Here is a 24,205-nt window from a genome sequence, read left to right on the forward strand (position 1 = left end):
TTTAACATAGAATCAATAGTAAAAAGTATTGGGCTTTTCACATGTGTATACTGTAGTTCTGAAAGTTGATGCAATTAATACAGACTCAATAGTGCTTTATTTCAAGTGTTCAGAAGTCATATGTGGCAAGTGTCTCCACATTCTTATTAAAGAATACAGGTCAAACGATTTAGGAAAAAAAAGAGGGACAGACAAAGAGGCTTGAGACATCATGAGACAGTAACAAGACCTGGGCATTGATAGTGCCGGTATAATTCTACTTGTAGAGGGCAGCAATTAAGGAGGCTGAGGACCAAATCCAATGCCTTCCATTTCCTCTTCGTTTATAATTTAAAAATACTCCCAGCACTTGGGAAGCAGAGGCAGGTGGATCTCTGAGTTTGAGGTCAGCCTGGTCTCCAGACCAAGTTCCAGGACAGCCAAGCCTACACAGAGAAACGCTGTTTCAAAAAACCAAAACCAAACCAAAACAAAAAACCACCTTCACCAAACATGGAGAACATGAGTATATCAAGGAGCTGATGTATAAGAAGGGAATTAATGCTTGTTAAATACTTAATTGGTAATATAAGTACTTTATATAAGTCGTCATATTTGACCTCACAAGATCATTTTAAAGCATATAAAGCTATCATAGTTTATAAAGGAGGAAACTGAGATTTATAAAGGCGACAATAAGTCAGCTTGGGCGCCCTCACTCTGCTTTCTAATCGAAAGTCTGACTGATTGACTGCAGAGCCCAAGCTCTGTCCTTACATTCTTCTAGGGTACACAATAAGACATTGTAATCTTCTGGTTTTTGTGAAGTAATTAAGATGTCGTCTACGATGGGCGATGGTGGCGCACGCCTTTAATCCCAGCACTTGGGAGGCAGAGGCACGTAGATTTCTGAGTTCGAGGCCAGCCTGGTCTACAGAGTGAGTTCCAGGACAGCCAGGGCTATACAGAGAAACCCTGTCTCAAAACAAAACAAAACAAAAGAAACAAGAAAAAAAGAAGTCGTCTGCGATTGTTTAGCTCCTAGGCTACCTAATACTACACTTTAAACAGTTTTGGAAATTCACTTGAATTCACTTCAACAGTGAGATAAAATCTTTGTTTTGGGTATCATCTGCTGAGAATGATACTAAACATGTTTTTGGTTTAAAGGCACGGAAAGTGCAGTCAGTAAGCTGAAATAATTTTTAGTTAGAGAAAAGTCAACCAAGATGTAGGCGGAATTATGTTGAAGTACTGTTGAGCCCGAAATCACAGAGGAAAGTGAACCCAACCAGCTTATTTTTAACTTCATTCCATCGGGCCAACAGTTCGCAAAAGTCAGTGCAAAGAGGAAGGACTAGGACGCACGCGGGGGGCGGGGGAGGGGGGGAGGGGAGGAGGGAGGGGGCGGGCCTGGATCTGCACATGCGCAGACGTACTGCTGTGAGAGGGCGTGAGGGTCCAGCGGGCTCGCTTTCCGAACTGTCGTAAAAGGCCCCCGGTGTCGCGCTCGCGCAGTAGGGGAGGGCCGGCCCAGGCTGCGGCGGCGGCGATGGTGGCGGGGCGCTGGTGCTGTGCGGCGTAGACACGCCGGCCGTTCAGGGTCGCGAGCGCGCGTGGGCCGCGATCGGGTGCTCCGAGCCGGGTCGAGCCGGGCGCAGCCTCACGCTCCGTGGCGGCGGTGTTGACAAACGCACTCCTGAGGAGAGCCACCCGGCCCGCCTCAGCCTCACTCGGCCGAGCGCTGTTCGCCAGCCCGCGCCTGCGAGTCCCGGACCTGGCCGCACGGGGCCTGCGGACTCGGGTGAGGAAGCCGGCGGAAGGGGGGGTGCGGGGGAGGGGAGCGGCACGGCGGCGCTTGCGCGCGGCGGGGGAGGGGCCGAGCTGTGGGGAGAAAGAGGAAGGGCCGCGGCGGGCGGCCGGGGTCGGCGACAGGGGAATGACCGCGGGTCCCGGGCGGTGCGGAGTGGCTCATTGTGTCCGGGCGAGAGTTCGCCCGCGGACACACCCACAGCCTCTTGGGAGGGAGTGGGTGAGGGGATTGCGCCCTGTGGCCGCCGCTCGCCTGCTGGACGGGGGCTCAGGGCTGAGGAGTGGGGGTGACAATGGAGTGAGGAAGGTAACCCAGGCTGGAGCCGGGAGCCGCCCGGTGCGGGCGGGCACGCGCAGTCCGCGGAGCAGAAGACAGGCGCGTCTGATATTGTGTGGAGTTGGCTGGTTAGTCATTAAAAAAAGATGTTTTCTTTATCCTGCCTAGATAATTGATCGGAGTCAGCAGTGGTGCGGTGGAAATATCGGTTTTTGTTCTGGAGAAATAGAGGTTTGTCACCACACTTCTTAGATTATAGAGCTTTATAGATAATGTTTAAAAAACAAGTGTGAGTTTTTAGCGTCCAAAAAAAATTTACCAGGAAGTTGTAGCGCCTTCTTTTAATTTGCTCATGTCTGTAGTTCGGGGTGACTCCATTGTATTGTTGAGAACTTTCCTGTTCTTGATTTATGTACGGAATGAGTTTAGGACTCCAGAATAGCAGTGAGTGAGCCAGCTGAGAGAGACTTTAAGAGTTCTGACAGCTCTTGAACCTGACTTGATCCAAACTTCGTTCCATTTGGCATTTTATCTTTAATTTTCTGGGTTTTGGAACCTCTTTAACAAAAAAGAGCAAAATTGGAAAAAGATGAACAGAGGTTCCATGACTTTAACATTTATCTTTGCCATAGCTATGGTGATTCTGACTTTATGTAGATGTCTTTTCCATAATTCTGATTTTACTTAGCTTTTGAGGATATATTAAAAAACCCAAACAAACCCAAATTCTTTATGTGTGTACATATTAGTGTGTGGGTTCGCACTTGCGAGTGCAGGTGCCTCTGAGACTGGAAGAGGATATAATACTCTGGAGATGAAATTAAGGAAGGTTTTGCACTGCCTTGTATAGGTGCTGAGTTGGGTCCTCAGCCAGAATAGTAAGCACTCTTGACTCCAAACCATTTCTCCAGGTCTGTATTTATATTTTGATAGTTTGTTACTGTTTGTTTTTTTCTTTTACTAAAAACGTTTATGTAGAAACTGGTAACTAATATTGTGTTACATTGTGACATAGGTTATAAGAAAGGTCTTGTACTTTGAAGAGAAACAATTTAGCTTTAAATATTACTTTTGTAGCAGGAGTGCTGGGTGTGTGATGGTTCAAGTTGCCTTTAATCTTAACATTTAGGAGGCAGAGGCTAGCTTGGTCTATCTACATAGTGAGTTCTACAACAGCCCATGCTATGTAGAGAAACCCTATTTTAAATACCTACCCCCAATATATATATTACTTTTGTTACTCTCTTAGGGTATAACCATGAACAAATTATATCATTGTATCCTGTTTGCTTGTTACCTAAGATTACCAGTAGTATTTGAAAAAAATTACTGAGGACATTTGTGAGTTGGCTGAATTATATTAGGGAAAATTAGCAAGAATAGTTTTTTCTTAATAGTCAGGGTTGGGTGTCATGTGTATGTTTTCTTTTGTCATCTTTCCCCGTTGGTCTCTATATTGGTCACTTTTTGTATCCTAGATGTTTCACTAGAAATAGTCTTCAGCTCCTAGACTCAGGAATCTTTTGGCCTTGGCCTCCTGAGGATCTGGGACTGAAGGTTTCCTTTCCCTTTTTTTTTGGGGGGGGGGGGTGTTTCGAGACAGGGTTTCTCTGTGTAGCTCTGGCTGTCCTGGAACTTACTCTGTAGACCAGGCTTGCCTCAAACTAATAAATCCTCCTGCCTCTGCCTCCCAAGTGCTGGGATTAAAGGCATGCGCCACCACTGCTTGGCGGGAAGGTTTCTGTAATTGTACTTGAGTCTAGAATTTGCATTTGAAGAAAGATATAATAAAAATAATTAAGTTTAATGAAGAATGTGTGCTAGCTGGGGTTATATTCAGCAAGTTTTGTTTTGGTGTTTCATAGTTGTGAGAAATTGAGACCTGATTCTACTGATGTTCCAAGAGAACAGCAGTTTACTTGCATAAGTCGAGGAGCAGTAAGTTTTTCAGCAGGCACAGCTGATACATACTTCTTTTTCAAGTTGAAAATACAAAATAGAAAACTTATTGTATCAAAACATTTAGAGCTTTAAATGTTAAAAATGTCATGGTAATAAAGGACTTTGGTATTATGCATTAGTTAAGCTTAATTATATGTGACCTTGCTTTTACCCCAACCCTATGGACTGAGACTTTAATAGGGGAAAATAGACTGACAGAACAAAAAAAATTAAGTTATTAAGATTTGTTACATTTGTTTAGATGTAGTATGGTTGTTGTACATCGGATCTGTGAGTTTATTGTTAACTTTCCTTGAAGTTATAGCCTTCTCAATTAGTAAAATGAGTATAAAATTCATAAATGTTCATTTCTAGCCTCTGGTTTTGGATGTGTGTTCCACGTTTAATAGCTTCTATTTTTAGTTCTTTCAATATTCACTGTTAGATTTATCAGGACAGATCTCTAGAAAGAAATGCTTCATGGAGAGAATGAATGATGCGAGTATGCAAATGAGGCACATGCATGTGCATTAACCTGTGATGAGGCCATACCTGTTCCGGGTAGTAGATCATTCTGTCCACTGGAGAAATTGCTCAGTGTTTTGTGTTTTCCTGAGATGGTAGTGTGCTATAACCTGGTTCTCATTATATATCCCAGGCTAGCCTCTTAGGTCACCAAAATGCTTGAGTTTACAAGTGCAAGCTGCTATATCCAGTTTTACCAATCTTTTACAACTTTCAGAAGGTTCTAAATATGAATATTCCCTCACCCCAACCCCTATCCCTGTTTTTGAGACCAGGCTCCCTGTAAAGCCAAAGAGTACATTGAATTTTTTCTTTTTTCTTTTTCTCTTCTCTTTCTTTTTCTTTTCTTTGTTTCCCTTTCTTTCTTTCTTTCTTTCTTTCTTTCTTTCTTTCTTTCTTTCTTTCTTTCTTTCTTTCTTTCTTTCTTTCTTCTTTTCCTTCCTTCCTTCCTTCCTTCCTTCCTTCCTTCCTTCCTTCCTTCCTTCCTTCCTTCCCTCCCTCCCTCCCTCCCTCCCTCCCTCCCTCCCTCCCTCCCTCCCTCCCTTTCTTCCTTCTTGATACTAGGTTTCTCTGTGTAGTCCTGGAATTCACTTTATGTAGACCAGGTTAGCCTCAAACTCAGATCTGCCTGCCTTTTCATCCCAAGTGCTGGGATCAAAGGTGTGACTGGTGTGTCCAGTACAGTGAATTTCTAATCCTCTTCTAGGTGTTGGATAGTATGGACTACTACATTGTTTATAAAAACAATACTTTCAGTTGCTTCTGACAACATCATTTTCATTTGGTTGTTACTGGCCTTTTTGTTGTTTTGTTTTTGTTTTGTTTTTTGATTTTTGAAAGTTTTTTTGAGCTCAGGAAACTGGAGGCAGATACCATGCAGAAAAGCCAGCCCGGCTGTCTGTCCATTGGCCTATCCTGAGCAGTTGTGAACATTTCATATATAAATGGGGTGGTACTGCTTATGGTTGATCTTTTTCCTACAAGTTGGGCAAATGTTAGCTTTTTTTTTTTTTTTTTTTTTTTTTTTTTTTTGGTTTTTTGAGACAGGGTTTCTCTGTGTAGCTCTGGCTGTCCTGGAACTCACTCTGTAGACCAGGCTGGCCTCGAACTCAGAAATCCACCTGCCTCTGCCTCTGCCTCCCAAGTGCTGGGATTACAGGTGTGCGCCACCACCGCTCGGCTTCTAAATGTTAGCATTCTTAAGGGAATCACAGAGGCACTGGCTACAGAAGATGTGGCCACATTCTGTAGAAATAATGAGATGCCCATTCTGCACAATCCCAGAGCATCCATGCAGATCAGACAACTGACGTTACCTGAGGACCTGAGTCCAGTAGCTCCATCATCCTCGGTGCTTCGAGGAGTATGGGTAGTCACGTACACATCTTTGTCCCTAGACAGTTCCTCCTCATCACTGCTCACCACACAACTGTCAGCATGGTCTTGGCACAACCTCCTCCCATTTTACCTTGGCCTTCTCCTTTCTTCAACAATCAGAACAGAGTCATTGTGAGTCAGGTCCACAACTACAGGTTCTAAAGATTCACAGGTGAGGTCCACTATTTCACCTCCAACAGTTTCCACAATTTCTGTGGGTTCTGCTTCCAAGGAAACCTTGGGGATTGAAGTTGTTTCCTGAGTTTGCTTATGGGTATGTCTAGAATTTACAGTTCCACCACACTGCTTTTTTTGAGGATTTCTTGCACTTGTTGTGCTCTTTGGCTTCAATCCACAGAAAAGGAAGTGATCTACACCAAGGTTTATGGCGTGGTAGAATGTTCTCACCCTCTCATGCCCACTAAATACTTGTCCTGTGGTTTACAAATTGGAGCCAACTAGATGTTCAGCATTTCATAATTTTGGAGCTGGTTTTATCAGCCAGAAGCCTCGGCCAGTGCACTCAAGCAAGGATGAACCTACTCCAGCAGCCCTGTTTTTGTTTATTTGAGATAAGTTTTCACTATGTAGCCCCAGCTAGCGTGGAACTTGCTATAGTAGAGCAGACCTTGACCTCTTTAGAGATCCTTCTGCCTCTGTCTGGAGAGTGCTGAGATTAAAGGCCCAGACCACCATACTTGGCTTAATGTCATTTTAAAAATAATCCCTGAGAGGGGCTTGAGAGATGACTCAGCGGTTAGGAGCACTGGCTGCTTTTCCAAGGACCCAGGTTTAATTCTCAGGGATCACATGGTAGCTCACAACTACCAGTTTGTAACTCCAGTTCCAAAGGATCTAACACCTCACACGGACATACATGCAGGCAAAATACCAGTGCACATGGAGGAAAAATCCTGAGAGCTTTAGTCCTAACACTCAGGAGGCACAGGCAGGTGAGTTTGAGACTAACTTGTTTTTCAAAGTGGGTTCTAGGCCAGCCAGGGCTATGTAGAAAGATCCTCTCTCAAACAAAAGTCCCAAATAACTTATTTTCCTTTCAGAAGTGTGATTGTTTAGCAAAGTTTAGATTTATATTTGATCCTCTTATAGTCTATTCTCTCTTGTATCTCTCAGGTTGCTGCCTGGGTTTCTGTAGGTAGTCAGAAATTGCCATTAGATGAAAAGCAAGTTGCAAATGATAGAAACACATAGCAGAGCTGATATTTTACATTATGACTTACTTGAAGTATGTGTTGATTGCCTCACGTTATAGGCACTGACACTGACTGGTCTGTAGGGATGAAGGTGCTGCCTTCATAGAGTAGACTGTTGAGCTGCAACCCCATAAATAGGATAATTAGTGGTGAGTGCCTTGAAGAAAATTAGATCATGTAGTAAAGAAGAATAGAATTGGGCTTCTTATATAGATAGAAAGGTGGTACAGCCACTTTTACTCTTAGATGAGATAAAGATGATAATATTATGTTTACTTATGTAGGAACGTGTCTTTAGATTTTAGAGGTAGAGACTCAAGAATGAGAAAAAGGGATGGAGATTTAGCTCTAGGGTAGAGTGCTTACCTCAAAATTTCAAGGGTATGAGTTCAGTCTCCAGCACTGAAAAGGGGGGATGACATGGTGGTTCAGTAGTAGAGTTCTCATCTACTTCTCATGTCTGCATGTGTCTGCATGTTCATGTGTATGTGGAGGCCAGAGTGTTAGCATTCTGTCTTAACTCCACCCCACAGTTACCTGGCAACAGCCAGGTATGCTCCTCCCTACAGTTACCTGGCAACAGCCAGGTAGGCCTGGCCCACTATAAAAGGGGCTGCTTGCCCCCTCCTCCTTCTCTTGCCTCTCTCTCCAGCCTCTTGCCCTCTCACTCCTCCTCTCTCCCCATTCCCTTCCTCCCTCTCTCCCCACATGCTCTTGGCCGGCCTCTATTCTCTACTTCTCTCTCTCTGCCTTTCTCTGCTTCTACTACCCTCTTAACTCTCCTCTCATGCCCTGAATAAACACTATTCTATACTACATCGTCATGTGGCTGGTCCCTTGGGTGAAGGAATGCCTTGGCATGGGTCTGCTGAGGCACCCCCTTCCCCCATACCTCACTACACCCCCATAGAACATATTCTTGTACCTCTTTATCTTTTTATAAATACATCACAGAGGATACCCTTGGGTGTTGGTCTTCTGATGCTGTATTAGTTAGGGTTCTCAAGAGGAACAGAACTTAAAGAATGAATCTATTTCTATATAGAAAAGAGATTTATTAGAGTGGCTTATAGGCTGTGGTCCAAGTTGTCCCAACAGTGACTGACTACCAATGGAAAGTTCAACAATCTAGTAGTAGTTAAATCCATGAGGCCGGCTATCTCAGTACATACTGATTTATGAAGATGTCAGTATACTTGGATGTCTTCAGTATACTGGAATTCAGAAGTAGGCTCTAATGCCAGTGAAGGAATGAACTTGCCAGCAAGAATGGGGACAAGCAGGCAAAGAACAAAAGCTTTCTTTTCTATGACCTTTATATAGGCTTCTACCAGAAGGTGTGCCCCAGATTAAAGGTGGATCTTCCTACCTCAGAAGATCTGTATTAAAGGTGGGTTTTTCCACTTCAAATAATTAAGAAAAATCCCTCACAGATGTACCCAGCCACTTGGGTTTTAGTTAATTCCAGATGTGGACAAGTTGACAACCAAGAATAGCTATCACATATATTGGGTCTCCCTTGTTTTTTTCTGGAGTTGAGGTGGTGGTGTGATTATATTGCAACGTTTGACTATTACAGCTTCAGACTACACACTGCAGTTGTCCTCTGTTAAACTACCTCTGTTGCTACACTTACTTGTGAAAGGAATTAGAAGCACTTCTTTTTTTTATAATTACAGGAAACTGGATTTTCTTATATTTTAACCAGTACAACCAACCTATCATAGGTTCTAAACTAAGGCAGATAAAGAAGCTGGCTTCTGTGGAGCCAGATGCTAAGAGATTCATGAAAATGTATAGCATTTCTTTCACAGTATTTGGAAACACTTATAAATGTTAGTTTCTAAGTGTGTATACTATTACTGCTCTTACAAATATTATTTGGATATTTCTCAGTTTTACTTTTGAATGTGTTACTAGTAGATAAAAGCAGTACATGAAAAAATTGGGATCCTCAGGATATGAAGAGCTTAAAAAGTCAAAAAGGCTGAGAATTGCTGCTCTAGAGTATTAACCAGTTGTAAGCATTATTTTTAAATTTTTTTGTTGTGTGTGTGTGTGTGTGTGTGTGTGTGTGTGTGTGTGTGTATGTGTATGTATACACACGCCAGTGTATGAACATGAAGCAGGTGTAGAGGACAAAAACAACAGCATCAGTTCTACCACATAGGTCCTGAGGATTGAACTTAGGTCATCAGAGTGGACAGAGAGCACCTTTGCCTGCTAGACCATCCTGTGGGCTCTGTCCTTGGGTTCTTATGGTAAATGAGTCTGTGCTTTGTCTAATTTCCACCTTAGTATAGTTAGTGTGTAAGTGTGTGGGGGAGGGGCTGGAACCTGGGGCCTCTGTCCAACACGCTAGGCAAGTGTGCACTGCTTGACTACCATTCTCATGGCAATTCTTCCGTTACTTTAAATAGAACTCAGTAAAAACTGATTTGGGCTGAAAAATGAGTAAAGTTTGTAGATGATTATGGAAATGAGCTAGCGAGAGAAAATAGTGGATGAAGTTAACTTTGTGTTTGCTTTTTCAGAAGCTGGTTACAATTGTGATAATAATTTGAATTTGAAGTGGATGGTGTAGGTCTATTGATAAGGAAGCAGCTGAAAAGACTTAGAGGAAGTGAGGGAGTGAGAGTTCCAGGCGCCTAAATACTGTAGCAGGAGTTCCTGGAGAGGGGGAGCGCCATTGCATGGTGGAGTAGGCATGGGACTGAGGTAGCAAGATCTTTTAATTTCTTAGCCATATTGTCTTTCTTCATTTTGAGAGTTTCTATCAGTTGGATGACAGGATTTTTGTCACCATTTTTTTTTTTTGTGAAATTTTAAAAAATTGACCATGTATTAAGGACTGACAAGTATTTAAAATAAGAATATGTGTATCATTCACCTTGTTTAAACAAAATGAATTTTGGATAAGTGATTAATTGCTGGGCAGTGGTGGCACTTGCCTTTAATCCCAGCACTTGGGAGGCAGAGGCAGGCAGATTTCTGAGTTAGAGGCCAGCCTGGTCTACAGAGTGAGTTCCAGGACAGCCAGGGGTACACAGAGAAACCCTGTCTCAAAAAACAAAACAAAAGAAAAAAAATTAAGAGTGATTAATTTACGTTACTGACATGATTATGGACTTTCTTTGCAAATCTTAGTAGTAAAATAATGTTTATATATGTAAACAAATACACTTTTTACATATTTAAAGAGTGGACTGATTTTCCTAAGCTAAACTCTTGAATATAGAATAATCTTTGTTTAATAAAGAAATTGTGTAAATATTTATTTAGAGAATATAAAACATGGCTTATTTTCATGATTTTGACATTTTCTATGGCATTATATTTCCTTCTGGTGTTTGTTCATCACATATTTTCCTTCTAATATTTTATTAACCATTGTAAATGCTGTAGAAAATAAGTGGGTTTTATACCCAGATTCTGTAATTAATTTCCTTCAGATTTCTAGTTATCTTAGGTGTTCCTTTAACCAACAGTCAAGCCAATAGCTTCTTTAACAAAATTAGACTTACTCATTTTATGTGTATCCCCCTCATGCTCTCTCTCTCTCTTCTCTTCTCTCTCTCTCTCTCTCTCTCTCTCTCTCTCTCTCTCTCTCTCTCTCTCTCTCTGTGTGTGTGTGTGTGTGTGTGTGTGTGTGTGTATAACTGGAATAGTTACAAGTAGACAGTATGGGTGTTTGAAGTTGAACCCAGATCCTTTGTAAAAGCAACAAATACTCATAACAACTGAGCCACCTCTCCAGCCCCTTTTTGTAACTTCTTATTTATATGTGTCGAGACATGATCTTCCTGTGTAGTCCTTGAAGCTTGGAATCCTTCTGCTTCCACTTCTTTTTAAGTGTTGGGAATTACAGGCATGTATCATGTCCTGCTAACATTTATTTTAGGTTGGTAGGGTTTGGTCTTTAGCTCAATTTAGAACTCAAATGTACCAGACCCTGAGTTTAATCCCTAGCACCATAGTGAACAGAACGAAAACAAATTACAGGTATGTACACATTTTTAGCCTCCATTCTACCGTTTCTAGCTGCACACCTGTGATACCACCAGCACTGGAAAACAGACCTGAGGAATGCAAGTTTGTGTCTAGCCTGGGCTGCAGAGCAGAACTTTGGGGTAGGGGTGGGGGAACCCTCCAAATAAGAAGAACGCAAGTTCATTTTATAACCACAGTTGTATACTTATTTACATTTACTTGCCTCTAAATATTACTTGGAGTGAAATGCATCTTTTTTTTTTTTTTTTAAGCTTTGTCTCTTTTATTTCACTAGAGTGAGCAGTAAGTGATAGTAGATCACAGAGTGCCTGTTATGCCAAAAAATAAAAGAGTGTTTCTTTGAAAATCTCCTTGGTATTTAGCTCAGTCTGCCTGGAATATGCAGTTTGAATAAAGTAGAAATATCACTGGGGATTTGCCCCAGTCTGAGTTACCCTAAGTAAGGCCCTAATCCCAAGTGGCCAGAACTGCCATTTTAAGTGCTTAGCTATTCCAGAGGTTCCTTTACTTTTGATGGAGTAATACAGATACTGTGTGTCTACTTTTCTCCCCTGAGTGGAGGTCCTGAGGTTCTCCTGTGTTGTTGTTGATTGGCATCTTGTATCTGTGCTCTGTCTAAAATTAACCATCAATAAAGCTGTGAGCATCTATATACAAACTGTTTTGTACATGTTTTCAGAACTTAGTGTAGAGTTACTGGATGGGAGGTTAGATGTCTATATTAGGAGCTTCAGAGTGTCTAGCATTTGATTATGACGCTTCTTGGGGGTAGCTCTCTTTACTTTTAACATTTTTTTTAAAAATGTGTAGTGGGAACTTACTGTAGTTTTAATAGATGTTTTTCTAGTGATTTTGAGATACTGAGCATTTTTCAGGTATTTACTGGCTATTTGTGTTTGTTTGATTGTTTACAGTTTTAGAAACGTCTTTCTTTTGCCCATTTTGTGGTAACCATAAGGTGTTTATCATGAGTTTATCCATGCATTCTGTTTGTGTGTGTGTGTTTACACTAAAATTGCATATGCATTTGCATATGTGTTTATATGCTTTCTATTCTTTCTCAGTTTTTCACTGGTATTTCTGAAGAGGAAAAGGTTTTGATTTTAGTAATGTCTAGTTTATCAGTTCAAAAAGAAACTGCCTTTTTTGGCTTTTGATTGTCTGCCTGTTTTCTTGCAGAAGTTTTATGGTGCAGCTCTTAGGATTAATTTTGTATGTGGTTGGATGCAGATAACTTGAGACTCATTTTTCCCCCTAGTGCTCTTTGGTGGTTTTGACCACTGTTGTTGGAAAGATTATCTTGTCACTCTTGTTGGGAATCTTAAGATGGAATTTATAAGTATTTTTTGGGTTCTCTGCTGTTTCTTTTTGTTGGTAGTGCTGGGGGTGGAGCCAGGGCCTTGGACATGCTATGTAACCACTGGACCACAGAACAAGTTACCCATCATCCTAGTGTCTTTGTGAGCCATTGTCAGCTGCTCAATTTTTGTTTGCTCCAACCGTTTGGTGTCCAGTTTTCTTCCTTTCTCATGTCTCTTTTTAGTTGATTATGGTGCCTTTTTTTTTTTTTTTTTTTTTTTTTTTGGTTTTTCGAGACAGGGTTTCTCTGTGTAGCCCTGGCTGTCCTGGAACTCACTCTGTAGACCAGGCTAGCCTCGAACTCAGAATTCCGCCTGCCTCTGCCTCCCAAGTGCTGGAATTAAAGGCATGTGCCACCACTGCCTGGGTGATTATGGTGCATTTTAATCCCACTGCTGGTTGATTTTAGTTTTATTTGTCTATGTCTGTTTTCCATTTGTGGTCACTTTTTGAGTTTATACTATATCATTTTAACTTTATCACAGTTTTCTGCTTTCAAGGAATGGAATAATGGATTATTGTTTCATGTATAATGTAAGTAATTTCTGGAGGTTGAGGGAAGAGAACCACAAGTTTGAGGAGAGTCCTGAAGTTTGGGAGATACTATGTGAAAATAAAAACAGTAAATAGAACCGTGTTGTGTCATGATGGAGGCCTGCCCATCACATTTGAGGCCCCTGGTACCACAGCTACCAAAGTGAGGTAGGAGAAACATTAGAAGTATATCTGAAATTGTGTTAGCATCTGTCACTTACTTATGACTTGGGGAAGGTTTCTGTGTGAAACTAGAATAATCCTTGTGTGTTCTATATAGGAAATACTAACAGTGTTTCTGTTATTCTATCCTACTTATAAGTGACAAGAGGGTGGTTATTTATAGAGATCATTACAATTCAGTTTATTTTCCTGTTCTTTTGGGTGGGGGCATGGGGATGGCGGTGGGACAGGGGTGCCAAACTCCTTCTGTAGACCTGGCCTTGAACTCAAAGAGATCCACCTGCCTCTGCCTCTTGAATGTTGGCATTAAAGGAGTGTGCCACCACTGCCCAGCTGAATTTTGTAAGTTCTGAACAGACTTAAAATTCTTGAGTGAAAACAAGGTGACTAAGATTATATTACACCCTTCTAGAAGTGTACCAGCATTAGAATTTTGGTGTGTGGTGTCTGAGGGCATTAGACAGTAAATTCAGACCGAACTCTTTTAAAAGAAAATTCTTACACTGTTGTGTGTCTTTTTTTTTTCCTTGTCATTATTTTTTTTTTTTTAAGATTTACTTACTTATTTTTTTTCATGTATGTTAGTACACTGTAACCATTTTCAGACACATCAGAAGAGGGCATCAGATCCTATTACAGATGGTTGTGAGCCACCATGTGGCTGCTGGGAATTGAAAACTCAGGACCTCTGGTGAGTAGTCAGTGCTTTTAACTGCTGAGCCATCTCTCCAGCCCTTTCCTTGCAAATTTGAAGCAAGCTTTAGTAAATACTGGCCAAGATGATGGACGCTGGTTAGGTCCATACTCACGATTCCCAGAGTATGGTTGTATGAGTTTTTTATATATAAGGTAAATTTGATTTTTATTTTAAAACTGCTAATTATTGTAACTTATATTTTTCAGATCAGGTTACACACAGTCCTTTTCAGGCTATATCTCTTGAGAACATGGTAAACAATGTGTTTATATTTTTACATTATAGCGGCTCTCAGCAGATCTATAATACATGTTACAGGCAGAATTTTAAATGCAAACCTCATTTCGTATCACTAATTGTTCCAATCTTGACACATTTTGGGATTGATCCCTTTTTTTTTTTTTTTTTTTTGAGAAAAGTATTAAATTAGCTGGGCCACGCCTGTAATCCCAGCACTCTGGGAGGCAGAGGCAGGCAGATTTCTTAGTACGAGGCCAGCCTGGTCTACAGAGTGAGTTCCAGGACAGCCAGGGCTATACAGAGAAACCCCTGTTTCGAAAAAAACCAAAACAAAAAAAGACAAGTATTAATTTAAAAATTTAAGCCTATTGGCTTGTCAATACATATGTAATGAAAAAACTCTACTTTCCAAAACAAAATGTGCTGGGTTTTTTTTGTTTTTGGGCTTTTGTTTTGTTTGTTTTTTCTGAGACAGGGGTTTTCCTCTGTAGCCCTGACTATCTGGGACTCTTTGTAGACCAGGCAGGCCCTGACCTGCTTCTGTCTCCAGAGTGCTGAGATTAAAGGTGTGCATCAACACTGCGCTATAGACCTGCATTATTTTTGTTTTTTATTTTATTTTGTTAGTGTCCCTGTCTGGTTTCATAGAAGATGGTTGTGTGTTTCCCCTTCCTTTAACTTGGGATCCTGCTGCCTGATGAGGGTGATGAAGGGGAAGGCTGGGAGCTCAGAGCTGAGATAGAAATGACAGCGCTTTCCACAATGCCTCCTCCAGCTAAGCTGCTATGAAATCTTAGGTCTTGTAGATTCTGGAGGCCTGTGAGTCTAGACATATGGCTCAGCAGGAAGAACACTGGCTGGTCTTTCAGAGGCCTGGGTTCAGTTCCCACATATGAGCTCTCAACTGTAACTCCAGTTCAAGGGGGATCTGACACTTATACAGACTTTCATGCAGGCAAAACACCAGTGCACATGAAATAAGTTAATTTTTTTTTAAAGATTTGCTTATTGTTATATGTAAGTACACTGTAGCTGTCCTCAGACACCTCCAGAAGAGGGAGACAGATCTTATTACATACAGATGGTTGTGAGCCACCATGTAGTTGCTGGGATTTGAACTCAGGACCTTTGGAAGAGCAGTCGCTGCTCTTAACCTCTGAGCTGCCCTATAAGTTAACTTTTTAAAAAGTAATTTAATTAAGTCATCTCAATTTTCCTTTCCTAAAAGTAATTATTGTAGATAAATAGCCGTTTAAGTTGAATTATACCTTTGAAAAATGTAAATTGTCTATCAAGCAATGTTTTCATTTTTTTCAGCTAACTTCTTCCTGATATACTTCTTTTTCTTTTATTTTGATTTTATTTATTTTTTTTTTGTCACTCTCCAGACCCACCCCAAAGAATGTCCTTTTCCAAGGTCAGACATTTAGATAAAAGATGGGCTTCCCCTCTTGGGCTGGAAGAGAGTTGCTGCTTGTTCTTAGGAACTCTTGGCCCTTCCATTAACATATGACTGTGGTGCTTGTTAACGTATGACTATTAACGTATGACTGTGGTGCCTGTTATCAGTCTCTAAATTCCTTAGTCCCTGCTCCCAAACCCTGGTCCTAGTTCCAGTATCCCTTCCTCCCAGGTGCTGCAGTTTGGGATAAACTTTCCCCTAGAGTGGCTACTTGGGGATTCCTTACTGTGCCCAGTTTACTCATTTTGGAGACGTTATCTTGCTACCTTGAACTGTCTTGAAGCCCAGACTGACCTTGAATTGTGTCTGCACGCTCTGTTGCTAGGATTACAAGTATGTGCCACCATAACTGACTTTCTTTTTCTTCAAGGAAAGTTTTTCCGGGTATACTTCCCTTTAAGGATTAGATAAGATTCTGGGACTGTTTGTTACAAAGCTTGTATCTGTCCTAGTACCTACATACGGCATTTGAATTACAGTGACACACCTATCTGCCGGGCTAGTACATAGTAAAAGTCAGTTCTGTCTTATCTTTGTATTTATAAATACATAGAGCATTGAAGCACATTTAAGGTAGTCAGACAGTGTTTATTACAGTAACCTAAAACAACAAAACTGTATGTCTTAGAGTTCTAGACGCTGTTTCTCTGTGGCTTCCAGTTAAGCTCCTTCTTGCTGTGTCTTCACATAATTTTTTATTTGTGTGTTTGTAGCCCTCCCCCATTTTTCTGAATTTCCTCTTAGAAGGACATTAGTTAGATTATACTAGGAGCCATCCCATATGCTGACACTTAATATGACTGTGAGTCAGGTGAAGTGGCTCAAACCTGAGATCCCCACATAAGGAGACTGAGGCTTGGATTACAAGGTCAAGGCTGGTCTGGGCTATATAGTTCCAGGCCATCTTTACCTACCAAAGATGTTTCAAAAACAACAAAAACACACACATTCTCTCTCTCTCTCTCTCTCTCTCTCTCTCTCTCTCTCTCACACACACACACACACACACACACACACACACACACACGAACACACACGAACCAGTGACATAATTTTCATATTTTATCCTCTTGGTGACTTGCCTAGGTTAACTACTATTTTACATATAATGTTTACATTTTCATATTACAAACTAGATAAAACATAAATATATTTAAGCATGCGTGTGTCCCTGTGTAGTAAATTTTTAATGCATTATTGCAGAATAGATGCAAGAAGGTGTGCTTAGTTGCAAATTTCCCAGTAGTAATAATATAAGATGACATAGGACAGTCATTTTCCTACACTGTATCCAGTGGATTATGCAGAATTTGTCAGTTAATCCCAATGGAATGACAGATACTTAAGACTTAGCTATTCTCATGGTGGTCCCAGTTCTAGACTCTTTCTTCCCTCTTGGATAAAACTTTTGGAGCTATTGGCAAGGGAAACTCTGTTTCTAAATTGTCCCCTTCCTTTTCTAGAACCTAGGGAAGCTTTGTAAATAATACCTCTATGCTCCCTTCCTTCTTTTATTTCTAAACTGTTTTTGCAATAACTTTACACTTACAGTATAGTGTTCCCTTATATCCCTCACCCAGTTTCAATTCCTTGTTAACATTCCACCAATTGCAAGTCTGTATCTACAAAAAGATGACATTGATGCATCTCTATTAGCTACATTCCAGGTATTTAAATGTAGTCTCTGGTTTCAGTTTGTCTAGGTATTTTCCTTGCAGATTATGACAATATTACACACCTGTCATGTGTTTAACAGACTGTGCTTCAGTTTGTTTTGTGGGATGTTTTTATTATTATTATGGGTTGGGGGAAGAATGCCTCAGTTGTGAAATTCCCTTATCACTTTATTACCAGTGTTCCATAGTAGCCTCATGATCATTAGTGATGATGACTGTGAACAGGGAAGGAGCTAGCATTTGCCTGTTTTTTTACAGTTTCCCTCTTGTCCACTTGAGGATAGTGGTTGAGGGGCTGTTGTCTAACTTCTGTGAGAGGCTGGAAAAGTTGACTTCTGGAAGAAAGGTTTGCTTATATCAATATGGATTCAATGAATGTCTGTCCTTAATGGAAGTTAGACTCTAACTTACTTGGTTGCCAAATTGTTTCAGTTTTGTCCTGGGGAATTCTTTCACATGGGTTAAAAATAATTATTTTTTGATGCATGCACCACTATACAACTTTAGCACCAGTTTAGGAAATAACTGTTTGCTTGCTTGCTTGCTTTTTGTTTGTTTTTGACAGGGTTTCTCTGTGTAGCCCCAGCTGTCCTGGAATTTGCTCTGTAGACCAGGCTGTCTTTGAATTCAGAGATGTGCCTGCTTCTGGAGTACTGGGACTAAAGGCCCGTGCCACTACTGCTCCACTTATGAAGTAACTTTAAAAAAAAAATCACTGTAACATTTTTTATTCTTAAATGCTAAAGGGCCTGCAAAATGTCTCAGTGGGTAGAGGCACTTGGTGCCAAGCCTGAGGACCTGTGAATCCAGCATGGTGAAGAGCAAGGAGAGCTAACTTCTGCAAGTTGTCCTTTGACCTTCATACACATGTATCATGATATGTTTACACACACATTAAATAAAATGTAATAAAACATTAAGTGAAAGTGACTGGAGAACTTGCAAGAAAGCATGTTTGTGTCTTGGGGAGTATGGAAAAGTTGGGCTTTTTCATTTTGTTCTTAACCTTAAAAAACATCTTGGTTCCAAGGGTAACTGCTCTGGCTTGGGGTAAGGTAGGTGTGAGTTTTTCTAAAGAATCATCTTTATCATCATCATCATCAATAATATAAGTACTAGTTTAGTGTTATTTCGCTATAAATGATGTTAGTGTAGGATTTACTCAACTTCATTTTTTTTCAAATAATGGAAGCTCCCTCCTGTCCTTCCTCTCCTGTTCTCTTTTCACCTTTCAGGACCTAGCAAGTCTTTTTGTTACTTTTAATTAGAAAGAGAATGATAATGATGATGTGTGTGTTCCTTTGTGTTTGTGTATGATTTGCATTGCATGTGTAGGGTACATGCACCATGATGTATGTGTAGAGGTGAGAGGGCAACTTTGGAGTCAGTTTCTGAGCATCACCAGGCTTGAAGTCAAGGTTGAAGCAACTGCCCTCACATCTGAATCTTCTGACCACCCCTTTCCTTTCTGTCATGGAAGTTGCTTAGATGTGACTTAGGGCTTAGGACAGGTGAAGAGGCGTGGGGCCTCTTCCATTGCTCTAGTTCTACTAATAGGAATCAGAACATTTGCCTGCTTTCACTTAGACACTCAGACATCCCAGAAAGTAAGTGGACTGGGTTTAGAAGAACTCATTGCTTTTGCTCACTTGTTCACATGTGCAAAACTTGGTTTGAAATAGCAGCTGTAGTTTTAAGAAAGGTCTTGGTTAGAGCAACAGCTTTTTCTTATAACAGTTGAAGGAAGAGTCAGCAAATTTTATAAAAGATTTAGCTTTTTATTTATTTTTTTAATTTTTTTTTTTTTTTTTTTTTGCCATTTTAAAATTCCATACCTAAGTTTTACTATTTTGCCTTAGATTGTAAAATTTGTACCCACTTGGGGACCAAAGTGGAAGCTGTTTTTATTTTGCTAATTAAGCAAAATGAGAGATAAAGAATAAAAATGAACAAGCTGTTATGACAGTGTAGAAGCCCACCCTTTTCTTTATCGCTCTGGCACTAGGAAGTAGGTGGAAAGATTATTAGTCACTCTTCATGCTAACCCAGTGAAGTAGCTTAAAAACTGTTCTTTGCCTGTTCATGAAGAGCTTCTCTAGGTGTCTTGACTTCTTTCTGGCCTATTCCTTTTATTCCTTTAGTTATTGGATCTCCCTAAATGATATTAGGTAGTGTGATCCTTCATTCTTTAATAATTTGACCCCAGTTAGTTTCTCCCTACTGAAAACACAAAACCAACATATATCTTAGGACGTAATTCAGTTAGGCCCATTGTTAAACACATCTGTTCTTTCACCCTTCCTTCATAGTTTCACTTGGGTATCTTACCTGCATGACACTGATACTAGAGTTCCTATTTTTTGGCTCATTAAGGTCTGTAAATGTAATTTTTATTGGCCCATATTAATAATTGTCCTCCTAGGCTTGCTGCCTCAGTCTGTTAACCTAGGCCTAGTCCTGGAAGCTTCTAGCCTTCGTGCAAGCTAATGTAGGCCTAGAACATTTTCAGCCTCTGAGACTTACTGCTGAATTAAGCTCACCCCTTCCTAGTTCTTCCTGAGCTCTGCCTGGCTGGTTCAGCTTAGGTGTTCTGGCTCACACTCCTCTTCAGGCTGACTGAAGCAGACTTCTCTCTCAGCTTCTGAATCGCTCTGCTTTGCTTCAAACTAATTCTAGCAACCTATTCTAATCTTCTGGTTCCTTCTCATTTTCTGGCTCATTCTCTTTTTACCTGTGTCTAGTTTGTTCTCTCTTCAACCTGTCTCAATAAAACTCTCCCGGGTAAAGCTGTCTCTTTTTCCCCCCTCTGCACTGTTCTCTTAAGTAGCTTCCCTTAAGTGTTTGTAGAGTGTGTTTGTAGTCTAGCCAGAGGGATTAAAGGTTGTGTGCTAGAGACTGGGACTGAAGTCACAGCACAACTAGAAACAAGCTTTTCAGTAAATAACACAGTCTTGGGGTTCACAGTGTGGTCAAATATCCTACAACAAAAGTCAGATTCTGTTTGATAGTAAATTGTGAGCTTCTTAGAGTACAGGATCGTGCTTTCATAGGTCCAGCACATGATTGCTTTGTAACTATCTGAGTTAAAACTATTAGTTAACTATAAGTTAGACTATTTACTGGTATACTGTTTCTGTGCTTCCATAGATCCTGAGCTCCAAGATTGATATGGCATACTGGTAAATATTCAAGAAGTCATGGACATAGCTGCCTAATCTTGTTAATAAGGCTTTTCTCTTATCCTGGCCACACTCGTGCTATCTTTGCAGTTTGCATCGCCCTGTTATTAGTTACTCATGTCAAATTCAATTATTATTTTTATTCCTTTGATTTTTTTCATTAATGTAAAAAAAAAGTCATTGAGAGTACCTGTGTGTAATCAACTTTCTTTAAATTTTTCTTTTTCTTAAAATTATTTATTTTATGTATGAGTACACTATTGCTGTCTGTAGACGCACCTGAAAAGGTCATTGGATCCCATTACAGATGGTCATGAACAACCATGTGGTTGTTGGGAATTGAACTCAGACCTCTGGAAGAGCAGTTAGTGCTTTTAACTGCTGAGCCATCTCTCCAGCCCTCTTTTAATTTTTCTATATTTGTTTCTTTCCAAGTTTATTGATTATATTGCAAGAGGCTGTTAGCTGGGCAGTAGCAAAAGTACTGCCTGCCATTAAATTCCTTTTTAACCTTTTATTTATGTATATGGGTGTTTTCCCTGTATATCTGTGTACCAGATGTGGGCAGTGCCTTCAGAGGCCAGAAGAGGATTTCTGGCTCTGCTGAGACTGGACCTAGAGTTTCTAACTGCCATATGAATACTAGGAATTGTACTAGAACCTCTGCAAGAGTAGCCAGTACCACTGAGTGGTAGCATCAGCCTGTTTTGTTTTGCTTTGTTTTGTTTTTGAGACAAATTGTATCCCAGCCTAGTCTCAAACTTGTAATCTCCCTGTCTCTGCTTCCAGAGTGCTAGAATTAAAAGTTTGTGCCACCATACCTAGCTTAGCTTGTTTTGACCTGTTATGCCCTGTCTTTCCTTCAAAATCTTTTCTGACAAGGAACTGATATCAGGAGACATAAGAACTAGAAAACTATAAAATGGACAGTGGACTTGACAGTCATCTCTTTGAAGACATATAACAGCCTGTAAGTAAAGGAGAACATGTTAATGACATTGCAAAGCGAGTGCCTTTAGGGTGGCAATTTCCAAAATCCAGAATAACAAATGCTGGCAAGACTATGCAGAAACTAGAGCATTTGTTTGCTGCAGGTTAGACTGTAAAATGGCAGCGGTGGAAAATGCTGTTTCCTCAAGTATCAACCATTGAACTATAAATCTAGCAATTTCAGTTCTGGTAGAAACAGCCCAAATGTCTAACAGATGACCAGATACATTAACATGTCACTCATACACAGTGGAACAGCAGTGAGCCTCAATAGGGAAATCATAACATGTGCTACATTATGGGTGAACTTTAAAGACCCAGTGCTAAGTTATATGAGCCCAACACAAAGACAATCAAGTGATTCCCTTTACAGGAAGGACTCTGACCAGTTAAATTCAGAGAAAAGTGAATGATAGTGTTACAGGCAGGTGAGGGAAAAATGGAGTTTGTGTTTAATGAAGTTTCAGATGAAAAAGATGAAAAATTTCCTGGGAGGGAAGATGGCTGTACAACCATGCAAATGTATTTATTACCCAATTGAATACTAGGATGGTTAAGATGAGCTGCTTACAGTGGTGAGATTAAGGCAGGAGGACTGATTCAGGGGTAGCCTGGACAACATAGACAGCCATCTTTTTGTAGCCCTGGCTGTCCTGAACTTGTTCTGTAGAACAGGCTGTCCTTGAAATCAGACCTGCCTGCCTCTGCCTCCTGAGTGCTGGGATTAAAGATATGTACTACCACTGTCTGTCTAGAATTACAGCTGATTTCCTTGGTTGGGAACATATACGTCTTGCTGCCATAGAACACTCAGAAAAAACTCTCCAAAGATAGAAAATGTAATCCAAGATCTCAGTGATGAGCAGAAGTCTTTGGGAAAAGAATTGTAGGCATAGTGAGCTGAAGAGCAAATTCAAGAAAGAAAGGACAGTTGGTTGGGATGGTGACTGAGAGGGGAGCTAGTAGGAGCCTGAGCTGGAACATGAGTTCACAAAGGGTCCAAAGAGTCACTCAAGAGTTTGGATTTTGTTTTGGTGTATTTAGAAACCACTGAAAGGTTTCCAGTGAGAGAATGAAATGTGATCTGATTTGTATTCTTTTAAGAATGAATGAGACGAAAAGAGTTCATTGAAGTGTATAGAAAGGGACTGTCAGGATTTCAGCAGGTTATGCTGCCTCAGCCAGGATGACAGGAGGTGCTTCCTGTTCCAAGGTCAACAGAACCACGGTGATTCTGGATTTATTTTTTGTTTTATTTTTTCTTATTTTGGTTTTTCAAGACAGTTTTACTCTGGCTGTCCTGGAACTCACTTTGTAGACTAGGCTGGCTTGAGCTCACAGATATCCATCTGCCTCTACCTCTGCCTCTCAAGTGCTGGAAGGCATATGCCACTACTTCTGGGCCTGGCTTTTCTGATTATTCTTTCTGTTTCAGTGTCTAGTGCCTTTTTGTCTGTTATAGAAGTAGTTATTCTGTCTCTAGTTTGGGCTCTGTTGATCCCTTTTTCATATACTGTGCTGCTATAGCCATTGAAAATGTAACTAATGATGTAAATTGCAGCTCTTAAAGAGATGGCCATTTATTGGTGGTGTACCCCTTTAATTCCAGCACTAAGCAGGCAGAGCAGTCAGAGCAGTCAGATCTGTGTGAGTTTGAGGCCAGCCTGGTCTACAGAACAAGCTCTAGGACACTCAGGGCCACACACAAAAGAGACCCAGTCTTGAAAAGCCAAAAGAAAGGAAAGAAGGAAGGAAAAGAAAGATTTTAAAGGTTTAGAATATCTTGCTTCTTCCTGTCACCTACCTCCATTTACCCTCTTATCCATCCTTAAAGTGATAGACTCTTTCTTTAAGCCTTACCAGTCTCCACCTCTGATCTGGCTTACATTCTTTTTTTTTTTCCCCTGTTTTCTTTTTTCTTTTTTTTAAAGATGTATTTTATGTATATGAATACACTGTAGCTGTCTTCAGCCACATCAGAAGAGGGCATCAGATCCCATTACAGATGGTTGTGAGATACCATGTCGTTGCTGGGAATTGAACTCAGGACCTCTCGAAGAGCAGTCAGCGTTCTTAACCACTGAGCCATCTCTCCAACCCCTGCCTTACATTCTTTCAATATCATCTCCTGTGTCTTGTGACTGCCTGTCTCTATTCCATCTGTTAATTCTTTGAGGGTCATTATTGTGTACCTTTGTGGATTTTGGCTCTTGGAATGTGGGCATGCTAATTATTGTGCCCTCGGGCCTTTAACCTCATCCCCTGTATGAGACTACTATTTTTTAGAATTCTTTTTTAGAATTGTTGATTTCAACTAGTGCAGTTTTTGTGTTGTAAAGTTTTATCGGGTTTTTTTTTGTTTTTTTTTAATGCTTCCCTATTTGTTTCTGTACTATGAAGACAATAATCTAGTGCCTAGAGAGATGGCTTAGTGGTAAAGGGTACTTGTTGCTCTTGCAAAGGACCCAGGTTCAGTTCCCAGCACCCACATGGTAGCTCACAATCATCTGTAACTTTAGTTCAAGGGTATCTGATACCTTCCTTTGACATCCACAGCCATCAGGCATGCACATGGTGCACATGTATACATGTGGACTGTGGTGATTTGAATAAGAATGGTTCCTGGAGGCTCATAGATTTGAAGGCTTGGCCATTAGGGAGTGGTGCCACTAACCTAGGACTAGGAGATGTGGCCTTGTTAGTGTCAGCTGCTGTGTTGGAGGAATTATGTCATTGGGGTGGGTTTTGG

General features: G+C 40.7%; 1 protein-coding gene and 1 pseudogene across 9 annotated transcripts in view; one reads left to right on the forward strand and one right to left on the reverse strand.

Annotated features, from left to right (window-relative positions):
* The first annotated feature begins 1,470 nt into the window (after window positions 1-1,470).
* Rnf111 (ring finger protein 111) overlaps window positions 1,471-24,205 on the forward strand; it is a 68,014-nt gene continuing 45,279 nt past the window's right edge. For 3 of the 9 annotated variants that reach the window (XM_052187887.1, XM_052187889.1, XM_052187888.1), the window contains exon 1: window positions 1,883-2,196. In XM_052187887.1, coding sequence (XP_052043847.1) covers window positions 1,919-2,196 — 278 coding nt within the window. In that variant the 5' untranslated portion in view covers window positions 1,883-1,918. Of the gene's footprint in view, window positions 1,784-1,881; window positions 2,197-2,236; window positions 2,300-24,205 lie in introns of those variants that run through there. The other 6 variants (XM_052187890.1, XM_052187892.1, XM_052187894.1 and 3 more) reach the window with 5 other exon arrangements.
* LOC127689485 (E3 ubiquitin-protein ligase RNF4-like) lies at window positions 5,606-23,282 on the reverse strand (annotated as a pseudogene).

Source organism: Apodemus sylvaticus, chromosome 7 (assembly GCF_947179515.1).
Source record: "Apodemus sylvaticus chromosome 7, mApoSyl1.1, whole genome shotgun sequence".
Lineage (NCBI taxonomy): Eukaryota > Metazoa > Chordata > Mammalia > Rodentia > Muridae > Apodemus > Apodemus sylvaticus.